Source organism: Pongo pygmaeus, chromosome 7, assembly GCF_028885625.2.
Source record: "Pongo pygmaeus isolate AG05252 chromosome 7, NHGRI_mPonPyg2-v2.0_pri, whole genome shotgun sequence".
NCBI classification, from domain to species: domain Eukaryota; kingdom Metazoa; phylum Chordata; class Mammalia; order Primates; family Hominidae; genus Pongo; species Pongo pygmaeus.
Window position 1 is genome coordinate 90,922,244 of NC_072380.2, and position 13,464 is coordinate 90,935,707.

Below are 13,464 nucleotides of genomic sequence, written 5' to 3' on the forward strand. Positions count from 1 at the left end.
TTATTGATTAAACAGAAAATAGTAGAAAAAAGCTAAAACTTTACAGATGTCTTTTCTGATATTAAACTATACTTTCATTCTTGGTATAGACTTTATTTAATAATAATTTGGTTGAATATGGTTTGCTAACATCTTTTTTATGACTTTTGTATATATAATATACAGACAATCCTATAATTTTTCATATATTGCTTTTATATTGCTTGGAGTCAGAATTATGCTAATGTTAAAAAATTAATTATAAGCTTTTATAAGCTTTTCCTCTTTTTAAATTTTATTGACAATGTGGACACAATATAAATTATATTTGTCTTAAAGTTTGGTAAAACTCACTGTAAATCTTTCTCCACCTAGGGCATTAAAGTGAAGAGATGTCTTTACCACTTCAATTTATTAACAGTTTTCATTCTACTCAAGTTTCTTGTCACAATTTTTAATTTTATCCAGAATGATATCCATTGCCTCTGAGTTTTTACATTTATAGAAACAAAGCTGTTCATAATATCTTTGTATTTGTAATTCTGTGATGTCTATATTTACTTTTTCTGTTTAGAGATAGTTTTGGAAAAATGGACTCATTATATGCAGAATACAGTTGATTCCTAACACATATAATATATAAAGGTGACTCCTGATGGGTTGAAAACCTCATTAAGAAAGATAAAAAGGATAGCATTAATACAAAAACATGTGAGCAAATACCCTCAATAATCTAGAAGTGAAGAAAACTTTAATTAAAAAATGCACAATTCATAAAGAAAATATATTGACAGATTTTATAGAATTAATGTTATGGGCTTCTGTTCAGTGAAAGGTATCATAGACAAAATTATCAAGTATTTGGCAAACTGGAAAAAGATTTTTTAAATAATTGAAATTAGCTGGGGTCAACATCTAGAATACACAAGGAATTTACATATCCATAAGAAAAAGATGAGAATTTCAGTATACAAAACCAGACAATTCATTGAAAGTCAAATCTGAATTAGCAAGTATATGAAGAAAAGACCAACTCTTGATTCAAAAATTATAGCTAAGTCAGCTATTACTGAGCCATAGAAAGATGGGCGCTCTGCACTGCTGATGGGAATGTACACTGGTATAGCTATTGTAGAGAGAAATCTAGGTGTACTTAGTGGAAGTGAATATGATCCAGTAAACTATTCCAAGGATGCATCCCAGAGAAACTTGAGCCCAGGTTCATAAGGGGACAAGCACAAAGATGTTCATTGTAGCAGCAGTTAGAACCAACTCAGTGCCCGTCACTACAGAAATGAGTAAGTAAGATGTGGTGGTGTACGCATACAGTAAAATGCTATTATCCAACATCCAGAAGCAATAAACTTGTATTTCATACAGTGGCATGGATGAATCTCTGAATGAATGACAAAAAACATTAAATTCAAAAATTAAATAATTGAAATTAATTAAAAATTAAAATTACAAACAGAATGAAAGTCATAGAATAATGCCATTTATGTAAATTAAAAACAGATGCATATATAAAACAGCACCATATGTGTTTCAAAGAATCAGACCTATCCAAAGACATCTATATGCAATAGAATTGTGCCTATAGTGAGGAGGTTGGTAAATTGTGTGAAAATGGGGGATGAATGACAAATAATGAAAATAAAAGAGATACCTTGTCATGGATAGTTGAAGTATGTACTGTGTGTTAGCGAGTATCATTAACTCAACACCTTGCCCCTAAGATTAAAAAGATAGAAATTATATAGCCATAATGCTTGTGCTGTATAATGTAAAGAGGAACAAATGTTACACAGGAACCAAAATAGATATAAATACTCTCCTTGCTTCTTTAGATTGTCCCAAAACATGCCAGGCTTGCACCATTTTCTTAAGGAGGATTATGCCATTGTTCCCTCATCCTCAGTGATCTCTACCTATCCTATGACACTCTTCAAGACACAATTTAAGTTCTACTTCTAAAAAACCTTTAAAATTGTTCCATTCATGTAAACGACTTCCTGTAACCAATTGCTTTTATAAGCTGTACCACAACATCTAAAACTTACTACTATTAACCACTCTTTTGCCCTGTATTATGTCTTGCTCAGGGTTTCCTTTACCAGATGTTAACTTTCTAGAGATCAGAGAGATTTCTTTGAAGCTTTCTGTTGTGCCTAGAACAGTGTTGTACTCAAGGTTGAAAGATCTAAATTTCTTATTGGTCTATGAATGTTACTTTCAGTTAAAAAGATCACATGGCAGGTAAAAAAAATATGCACAGACAAATACTTTAAAACGTAAGAAAAGAAGCTGAGCTTCATTCATTTTAGTAACTGGCTAGTGATATAATAGACTTGAAGCACAGAAGGTACGCAACAAATATTTGTTGAAAGAATGCATCAGAAAAATGGACTAGTCTAGACAGGACCACAATAAACATTTTGGTTAATAGATTTTTAGTTAAGATTTGAAATTGTGATGCAAAGGGATGGATAGGCAAGATCATAGCCGAAAGTTGAAAAAAAAAAAACCGATCTTTTTGCAGCCGAAAATTAGTTTGAAACTAGGGAAGCATAGAGCTGGAATAATTGTTATCACACTAAGAATGGAATAGCCCTTCAATCAATGTAGTAGGTAAAGTTTGCTTTAAGTTCCTTACTTTTTTAAAGCCCCTCTTTCTTTTCTTGATGTTTCTTGTCTAGGACATGTTTCCTTCAATAAATCTTCACCTGTGACAGCCTACCTATATGCTTTCTGATTATTCCAAGCCATGAGAAACTATCACTATTTTCCCCCTGAACACTTAGAAAATTTTATTTTTACTTCAAATAAAACTAGCAAGAGCCAACTCAGAATATGCTTCCTCCCTCTAGAACACTTTTAAGGGAAATATTTTGTTATGTTTTTGATGAAAATTATCGTTTTCTTATGATTACTAAATGTGTGAATTATTTTTACATGCTAAATTGTGGTAGGTTATTCCTCTTCTGGTCATGGAAGGAAGAAATGTCCTACTTAGTGGAGGTGATAAACTGAGATCTCACCGAGACTCAGAATCTCATTTAGTTGTGCTCTGCAAATGATCTGAATGAGAACCAATGGCTTTCTCTAAAAGGGGACTTGAACTTCGTGTGGGATTTAAGAGACTGGAGCTTTGAAACAAGAAGCTATATGCAGCTTGCTCAGCTTTTTGGGATGTGCAGAATAGATGTGGATCTGCTTAAGGGAATGGTGGTTGAAAGGAATATAATGCAAAGTGGAAAGAATCAAGGTATGATGTAATAAAACACAGATACAATATCTATTTCAATTAAGTACTAGTTTTGTGATCTTGACCAAGTCAGAAACATCTCTGAAAGTTTGTTTTCCTTTTTGTATGATAAAGAGGTCAGAAGATCTTGAATTCTTATTGATCTATAAATGTTATTTTCAGTTAACAAGATCACATGGCAGGTAAAAAAAATAGGTACAGGTAAGTGCTTAAAAACATGAGAAGAAGCTGAGTTTCATTCGAGTAACTGTCTAGTGATAAAATGGACTTGAAGCATAGAAGGTACTCAACAAACATTTGTTGAATGAATGCATCCCGAAAAATGGACTAGACTGGAGAGGAAGTAGTGTCATGATACAGTGCCAAGACAAGACTCTCAGGCTAGGTATGTAGGCGGCAGAGGAAAGAACTTATTGAAGGCAGATAGGAAGAAGTCCTCTTTACTCAGGGGTCAGAATCAGGGAAAAGCTGCAGGAGCCAGGGTAGCTGTAGCATAAAAGTTATGAAGAGACCAATACCTGTAGGGAAGACTAGCAATCATGTTTTAGAGAATTAAGATTCACAATAGAAATGCCTACTCAAATATATGTTAAACAACATGTCTGAACACTTGGGTTTACACTTGAGGCAGCTATAATAAAAGGCAAGGCAAGGAAAGGGAGTGAGGAGCCCAATTAAATCACCATAGGCTTTAGAATTTAACAGACAAGAGCGTAGCCAAGCTCTACCATTCACTAATAATACAAATATTGACAAAATTTTAATTGCTCTGAGACATCTAGAAAATGAACATTTTAATTCTGATAAATGAAGATTGTAGTATCTACTTTGTAGATTTCTTTTGAAGATTTGTGAATATATGAAAAGGGCCTAAAACATGCCTCACATGATTTATTCCTTAATGCTATTTTTATTATTTTTAATGTTACTGTAGATTTTATGCCGAATAAGCTATCAGCCAACTCAATATTCGCCTTGCCTTTAGTGAAAGAACTTGTAATTTGTAAAATAATGGCTTCTTTATTTTTGTATTTTCTTCTGTGTGCTTTTTTTTCTCCTTAATGCTCTTTTAAAAGACCTTCCCTCCCCAGCAAAAATTCTACCTTTGCCTCAGTAGCACTAAGGAAGAAAAAGGACCTTTCCGCAGCACCCAGTCTAGAGTAGCTTTTTGCCTGCAAGGCTATGGGTTGGCCAAGTAGGCCCAGGATCTCAGAGGAGCAGAAGAGCCAGGGGAACCGGGGAAGGGCGGACGGAGTCATTGAGGCATGGTTGAAGTGGTCTTTACATGGCTCCACACAACAGATGGACTCTACCACATTCAAATGCACTTGGAGCACCTTCTCAGTAAGAGATGATGCCCCCTCAAGTGTTTGCTTGTTTAAACATACCTTAATGTGAGTGGAGAGTAGGAGGAATCCTGCTTCCTGAAGGTAACTGATTTCACAGTAGATAAAGTTAGATATGAAGTTAAACTCTTCAATTAAACAGATTAACAATAAAATTAATCCGAGGTTTGTTATGGACAACACATTAATACTGGTAACTTGCCAGTAGATACGCTATAGTCAGCAAACAGTACAGCTTGTTTACGATTGCTAAATCAAATTTTCAAAGAAATGTAGTTCTGGTAATTGTAAGCAAAACCATTAAAATGGTCTGAGTTAGTTTTGAAGTTACTTTCATCTTCAGGAGGTTTTGAACTCTGTTGGAGACGGGCGGGCCTCATTCTGTCAGGTTGTAGGTTAATTCCCCAACTCAAACTTCCCCGATCAAACATTGTCAGGCCAGGCGACTGTTTTGGTTTATGGATGATAAAGTATAGGGCCAGGGTAGGCCAAGAGTAGAAGACAGAGGGAGGGCTGGGTTTCACTTCTAATTTTTGGCCCAAGCTTTCATGGTGAGGAAACTGTTTTCAAGGGCTTAGAGCAATCGCAGTTCCACAATCGCAGATAGAAAGTATGATTTCTCTAGAAAAAAAGTGTCTTAACCTATGAAGCTGTGTGTGAAGATCAAGTTTAGGGGATACGCTGAGGTCAAGTCATGCGACCAAAGACCGGAAAACGGAGACTGCTGCATGCAAGCGTGCTGGGCGTTTGTTTGGTTTGCTTGCCTGCTTAAAGTATCCACTGGGAGGGATGGCGGCTAGAAGTCAGAGGCGTTGACTGATTGAGGAACTGGTGAAGCTGAGCCCATGAGGTGCTGAGGTACTCTAAATAGGAGGATAAGGTATGAGGGAAAACAAGGCTGGAGTCAAACAAAGGCGCCGTTGCGTCGCAGATTGCAACCTGAAGCGGCTCCCGGCTCCCTGGAGAGTAACCCGGGGAGACGGAGAGGGGTGGCAGCCAGAAGGAGACCGCAGGAACCTCGCCTCCGCCGCGGCCCCGCCCCCACGGATCCCCGCCCCCGCAGCTGCGGAACCAATGGGCGCCCGGAATGTTAGCGGGTGGGAGGTGCGGCTGGGTTGCTACAGCCAGAGCTGGGCGGTGGCGGGCGCTGCTGAAGGAGTCTCCCTGAGCTCGAGGAGGTGGCGCAATGGAGGGACTGGAAGGTGAGGCGATAAAGGGATGCGGGCAGGACGGCTAGAGCGGGCCCGGAACAGCTGGGGACCCTGGACACCAGTAGCAGGAAGGCGAGGGCTGGTTCGGTGCGGCGGACCTCGCCGCGTCCCCGCCGCGCCTCCGGAGGCTGGGGCCAAAGGGAGCCGGACAGTCCCCGATGCGGTGGAGCTAACGCTCCCAGGCTGCCCCGCCTCAGACGGTCTTCAACTGGGCTTGCCTGCCCGGAGCCAGATCCTGCCCCTGGCAAGACGCTTGCACGTCTCTTCCTACCATTTTCTAATCTTGCTTGACTCCTGAGTGCCCTTTTAGTGATCCCAGTCCCTGGCCAGATTTTGTTTTCCTTGCACTGGACTCTCTCCATTATTGTCCACGGCCTTAACACCACCAGGCCAGTTTGTGCTGCAGCCCCGGGGTGTGTCTCCAGCCTCGAGCTCCTGACATTCCTTGGTCGATTTCCCTAGGTAACCGGTTTTTTACATTTCGACAGCATCTTCTGTCGGAGGGATGTCAGAGCATCTCCTAAGGAAGTGTCACTGGCCAGCTTTAGAGCCGGTACAATAGATTACCTGGAAGATTTGATGACTTATTCACGGCCGCTGTGTGAGGAAGAGCCTGTATTGGTTCCTTATCTTTGGGTTTATCTTTGTACTGTAACCATGACTCCAGATTTTGCTTTGTTCCCAGTTCTTTCACTTTTTCTCTATTCTGTTTACCCATTTTATCCTGTGTAATGAAAGCATTCACCTAAAAACAAAGAAAGGACAAAAACCACAATAACTAGCATTGGCAACAACAGTTTCAAGATTTTTTAATTTGTTATGATGAAGAACAAACCTTCAGAATTGAACGATCCTCTTGTCTTGATTTAGCTCCTTTTCCCCCGTCTCCTAGTTTACACGGATTCAGTTGGAATTAAGAATGAGCAGAACCTTTGAGTCTTGTGTATTGTTGCATGCCAGGGAGTAAAATATTGTACATTGTGTGATGAAGTGAAAAGTGGTAGCCGGTAACTTTTTCAGTCACCTAAGTTCACCAAAAAGCAGATGTAATAACATGAGTAGGAGTTTATTTCGTGCTTTTGCTCTGATAAATAATTCTGATAATTTTCCATTTGTGGACAGCTGCAGTATGCTATGGCCTAATGAAGGTCTTGTTTTTTGCTTATGTGTTTTTGGAAGATAATTCAAGTTGCCATGAAATAAGGAATTGTAATGATAGTACAGTATATTTTACTTTCAAGATACTTTTATATCTTGGTGGGATTAAAGCATGGGTTATGGAATTCTCATGAGATTATCATATATAATATGATAGGGTTTTATTACATATTATCTATAAAGTGTTTTGAACAGTTTGCAGATTTTTATTATTTTATGCAACATTTGTTATTAAGACAAAGATCATCATCTGATTTTTCACTTATGTATCCTCAGCACCTAAAACAATGTCTGACACAAAGTAGGTACTCAATAAATATTTGTTGTTAAATAAATGTCTATTATGTGCATCTTTTTAGGTTCTAGGTTGCAGCAGAGAATAAAAATGATAAAGCTTTATTCTCATCGAACCTACATTTTAGTGGACCTTACATTTTAACAGTGCTAAGATATTGCTATTGAAACCTTACTACGAAAGTTTTTAAAATATAATGGAAACCTATTATGACACTCAGTTGCATAGGTGGACAAATAAGTAGGATTTTGTATTTATAGGCATATTTTATGGGTCCAGCTTATGATGTTATAGGGCCCAGCTTATGATGTTAATAGTGCTTGCTCTTTACTTTTAGATTTTTTTTTTTTTTTTTTTTTTTTTTTTTTACAAAATAAGATGCTATCATTAACTATAATGTGTTTAATTGTGATAAACTGGGTTGAAATATGTGAAGTTGCCCTAAATTATGTAGGGCAAAACAGATGAATTCTGGTAATTTCAAGCAGTTCAATCTAATAAAAGCTCTGAGAATTTTCTGTTGAAGTTAGGATGGTGCCTTTCTCTCCTTTCTCCTTCTCCCCTCTCCTTCCCCTAAGAGATCACACTTTGCAAATATCAAACTCTGAGTCTTAAGGTTACCGTTCATTAATTCATCCATTCTTTCATTCTAGAAACATTGATACAGTGATAGATAAGGTAGTTTCTTACCTCTATTGGAAGTTAAAATCTAGTACTTTGACGGTGTCTAATAAATATTATATTGCAGTATCCAGTAAGAAATATTCAAAAGTTTGCTTAATGTGTCAAGAGTAATTGAGTAAATATTGTACTCTGGCATTAGACATATGTTTCTAGTTGAAACCAGTTACCAGACATTAATCTTGGCTATAAAACAAGAAAATATATGGATTCTTGAAAATTTCTATTAAAGATAATCTTACTCTTTCTTATAACTTACGTTATTTACATGTAATCATATACCATTTGTTTTACTTTTGGTCTTCAGGGTCTTTATGCTGTTTGAATAGTCAATAGATGAGGTATTAGGCTCAAACACTATACTTTGAAACCAGATATAAGTTTTCAGATATTTAGAATCAATATCTGAGCACTTCTACATTCTGTGGATAGTTATAGCAAAACCTTTTAATTCCTTTTCATCTAATAAAATTTGTGCCCCACAAAATCTATCTAAGGATAATAGAAGTAGTTCCAGACTTGGGAGAGTTCCAATCTCTTATAAGCTTTTTTTATTTGTTAAATGGAGAGATGGTAAAATCTAAGCAGATTTTATCCTTATATACAGTATTGCCATTCCCTTCATATCCCTGATAAATGGTTATAAAAATTGTGGCAGAGATCACACTGTCCCTCCCTCTTGTGGATTGTTGAAATTATTAGATCTTAGTATTGCCCTCTAAAACTTGATTAGAAGACTGATTGCTCTTCAGTGTAGCCCTTGGTTTAAAGACAGCCATGTCTCATCAAAATTTCTGTTTTGTTTTATTTTTTCGTAGTATAAATGTATACTAGTTTACGGAATAATTCTTTATCTTTATTAATTTATCTAGCATTTATTGCTTTTTGGTACTGAGTTGGATGCCAGATATTTTAATAGACAGTATATTGGAGAGGACTGTCTTTGAATGCTTGCTTTGTTTCTTTTTAGCTCTATGATTTGGGCAGTTTACTTAATCTGAACCCTTATTTTCCCTGCAATGAAAAAAATGGAGCTGTTAAATATGTAACTACCTAAATTATATTAAGTATTAAATAATGTAATATATGTAAAACATTTAGCTAAGTGCCTAGTGCATAGGAGGCCCTCTCAGTGTGTGTTTGTTAGATGGTGAAAATCACAAAAAGCATGTTAGCAGGTCCAGTATAGGTAAAACATAGCATGTGTGGGAGGAGAGAAGGAAATATTGAAGCCAAGAGAGAAAGGACTTTAAAGGTGAAAGGGATTTGTCAGCAGTGGCTCAGACTGTAGAAAGGCCCAGTAGGATGGGGATTCAAAAGAGGGCTTCAGATTTGACAATTAGTAAATTAATAGTAATCTGTTACCTTCCTTTTTAATGTCATTATTGTCTCCTTATTAAACAAACTTTCCCTGATTATCCATACTTCTCCAAGACAGCATTATGACCATCTCTTCTCCCCTTACTTTGTTCTACCTTCATTGTGGTTATCACCATGTAACATTTTATATATTAGTTTTTATTTATTTTTTTCCCTGTTAGATCAGTGAAAGCTCTATAAGATCAGAGTATTTGTTTTTTATCATCCTTATACTCCTATCTCCTAGAACAGTTTCTGCCTCATGCTAGGTGCTCAACAAATACTTATTGAATCAAGGAATGGATGTATTTCCTTTCCTTCCTTCCTTCCTTCCTTCCTTCCTTTTTTGAGACGGAGTTTCGCTTTTGTTGCCTAGGCTGGAGTGCAGTGGCATGATCTGGGCTCACCACAACCTCCGCCTTCCGGGTTCAAGTGATTCTCCTCCCTCAGCCTCCGGAGTAGCTGGGATTACAGGCATGTGCCACCATGCCCAGTTAATTTTGTATTTTTAGTAGAGATGGGGTTTCTGCATGTTGGTCAGGCTGATCTCGAACTCCCAACCTCAGGTGGTCTGCCTGCCTCGGCCTCCCAAAGTGCTGGGATTACAGGTGTGAGCCAACGTGCCTGGCGGAATGGATGTATTTCAATACAGTGCTTGGCCTGATAATGTCTCCCTGCAGTTCAGACAGTGAGTGAATGAGAGGCAGAGAAGGACTAAGCAGAAAATGTAAGTTAGTGTTTCAAAAAATGTGCTCCTCAGGACATTGGTGGAGAACATTGGTCTTGGGAGTACAGAGGATTTCTGATAAAATAAATTTGGGCAAATAACAACATACTAAGCCTCTTTTTTTAAGACTAAGGGAGTTCTGCTCTAAGAGAACCCATTTAACTTAGGTTAATGTACCATTTTCCAAACATTTGGCCATGAAGCAAGGGATTCATGGATAATTCCTAGTATAAATGATGGGTCATGTTCAAACTGGGTAGGAAGGGACATGCAGCCAGGAATGAGCTTATTAAGAAAAGCAAGTCACTCTGAGATCAAGATAGTAACTTAGAGAAAGGTAGGAGGTAGAATTCTATGGTTAAAGAGGAAACTTGAGTGTTTTAAAGTCCAGAGTTGGTTGTTTTGGCAGTAGTTTTGCTGAACTAGAGTGTAGGTGACTAAAATGCTGTGAAGGATGAAGGTTGTGTGTTGAGTTGGGTAGGCATTGACTAGGTTAAGACAAAAAGTCTTCTAGGATGAGCTGAAAAGGGTAAATCTTCTGAGACACTGGATAATATTGATCTGAAAGTAATTCGATTTTGGAAAGGATATTGGGAAGAAAGTGGTATAACATATTTTGTGCTTCAAAAGAAAGGTTTGTTGAGCATTAAAGGAGTCAAATGAACGGTGATAGAATATAAGACTTACCAGCATTGAGGAGATGGACATGCCACAAGGGAGGCCAGAACTGTTCTTAATTTCCAAGATTTCTTTGAAAATGTTCTCTCATAGTTCTTAAATGTATGCATTTTAAAATGTCACAACTATTTGAAATAAAATCATTATTTCTCATCACTTACAGTGTTAGATAAAGATACCATTTCAAGTCTTATCATCATGCAGGTTTTGAAGTTGGAAAACATAAGCAACTCATAACAGAATCAACAGTGTGTGCCAGATAAATTTTGTAAGGAGAGATTGGCTTCTTAAAAGTTCTGGAATATTAAAGTACTTTATTGACTTGGTTCTATCCATCACCTTGAGTGCTTATTTCAACAGTATTTGCTCTCTGGTATAATATTCACCCCTCTGAATATCATCTTTCTCTTGTATTTTTATAAGCTGCAAAATTTGCTAGTTTTTGCCACTTAGGAAAGGTTAGTGGAGATTGCCTGCATGCCTTGGAAGGTAGTATATTTTATTTCTGTAGGTTATGAAACATTTTTATATGTAATAATTGATCCTCTGAAATTTTAAAGTAAATTGAGCAGATATTAGCCTCATTTAACGGATGTTAAACTGAGTCTGCCTATATGATTAGTCATATGTTTCTTTCTAATTCATGTCTTAAAGGCTTTTCTAACAAGGAGTTCTTTGCTGTAGGTCCTTTCAGGTTCTCAGTTCTCTGTGTAGATAAGTGGAAGTTATTTCCTCAATGTGGTGTACACTACCTGAAGCATTCATTCTACCATCTGCAATTGGTTTAATCATTCTTATATGTAAACTTTATTTAAAAAGTCAGTAAGAAAGATGTCTTCCATGTACTTTTCTTGCTAATGTGGTCTTAAGGTAGATTTTGTTAAGTTGCCATACGTTACAGATAAAAAGGGACCATATGTCATTTAACTTAACTTCCTTATTTTATATAAGGAAATCTAAACCTTAGAGAGCTTAAATATCTTGCCTGGGGACTCATAGTTCTCAGTGACAGAGCTGGGGACTTGAAGTTAAATAATATAAGACAAATTCCAGTGCTTTTTCAACTATACTGTCATGTCTTTTAATGAATTTAATTAGAGCAAAATGTGGCTTTTCACTCTGAGGCCTAAGGTATTTATCATGGGTAAATGATAAATGCAGGGTTTGATTTTCTGTTCTTGTGTTAGTTTGCTGAGAAAGATGGTTTCCAACTTCATCCATGCCCCTGCAAAGGACATGAACTCATTCTTTTTTATGGCTGCATAGTATTCCATGGTAGACATGTGCCACATTTTGTTTATCCAGTCTATCACTGATGGGCATTTGGGTTGGTTCTAAGTCTTTGCTATTGTAAATAGTGCTGCAGTAAGCATACGTGTGCATGTGTCTTTATAGTAGAATGATTTATAATACTTTGGGTATACACCCAGTAATGGGATTGCTGGGTCAAATGGTATTTCTGGTTCTAGATCCTTGAGGAATCACCACACTGACTTCCACAATGGTTGAATTAATTTACACTCCTACCAACAGTGTAAAAGTGTTCCTATTTCTCCACATCCTCTCCAACATCTGTTATTTCCTGACTTTTTAATGATCACCATTCTAACTGGCTTGAAATGGTATTCTGTTTTAGAGAATGAAAGCGTTGTCCAAATTGGAGAATTGTTACCTTGCTACCGGGTAGAAGTTCCCTCCATAGGTCTTGACATCAACACACATGCACATGTCATATTTTGTCAATTATAGTGCTATGCTCTATGACCAGCTAATATTAGAGGACATTATAAATTTATATATATGTTTTATATATATCTTTATTTTGGGTGAAGTAATGACATTCTTCTCTAAAAAATATTTCTTTGGGGGATAATTGCTTTTAAATTATCCCCAAATAGCATTATTTTAAAATGGTATTGTATCTGTTTATGCCTTATAGTGATAATAATTTTCTTTTTTTAAAAAAACATTTTAAACATGTTTGATAACTTGTGGAAATTAGTGTCAAGAACTGGATATTATTATATGGTAATATTCTGGTTGCTGTTATGTTTTAATTTTTTGTATAAAAAATAGGAGTTGATTTGGTTCTTAGATCTATTTAATAAGTAAATAATATAGATTATGTTAACTTTATGAGAGCAATAATTGTGTTATTCTGTCCTTGTGTTAATATTACTTAGTGCATGCTTGGTACGTGGTTTTTCTATGTGCTGAATTCATTTCTCTCAATGGTGAAATTTTATAAGATTTTGCTTTGTCATCTAAGAAGTGATAAGCAAATACACTTTTAAGCAAGTATAATATGTGGTGCTTTTTAATATTTTGTATTGATGAATTTTAAAATCATTGTTTAGTATTTAAAGGAATACATTAAAACTATAAGCAAGCTCAGTAGATTAGTTAGCATGTGATGTTACTGAGACCATAATTTTGAAGACTGTCTTATCTAAATGAACCTAATGGTTTCCATTTAGTAACTCTGGATTGTTAGTGGACTTAAGTGATCCAGATAAATGAGATTGCCCTCCCTAAATAACTTAGCTCCTGGTGTTGGAGAAGGACAAGTCAGGCAAATCTTAGCTTTGCTTTTGTAGTGTTGACTGCTTAACTGCCACTACACAACATTGCCTCCATCTGAGATGACAAGTAATCACTATCCACCAGTCAAATAGGGCAGTGGAGTTATAAATGAGAAAACAAAACAGTTCTTCTGTTACTGTATTTGAATGCATTCTTACCAATATCTATTTTGGTTTGCCTGT

At 36.6% G+C, this 13,464-nt stretch overlaps 1 protein-coding gene across 2 annotated transcripts in view; it reads left to right on the forward strand.

The window, feature by feature from the left end:
* Positions 1–5,635: 5,635 nt before the first annotated feature.
* ZC2HC1A (zinc finger C2HC-type containing 1A) overlaps positions 5,636–13,464 on the forward strand; it is a 52,768-nt gene continuing 44,939 nt past the window's right edge. Inside the window, exon 1 of one of the 2 annotated variants that reach the window (XM_063668927.1) lies at positions 5,636–5,792. In XM_063668927.1, coding sequence (XP_063524997.1) covers positions 5,777–5,792 — 16 coding nt within the window. In that variant the 5' untranslated portion in view covers positions 5,636–5,776. The remainder of the gene's footprint in view (positions 5,793–13,464) is intronic. The other variant, XM_054497862.2, reaches the window with a different exon arrangement.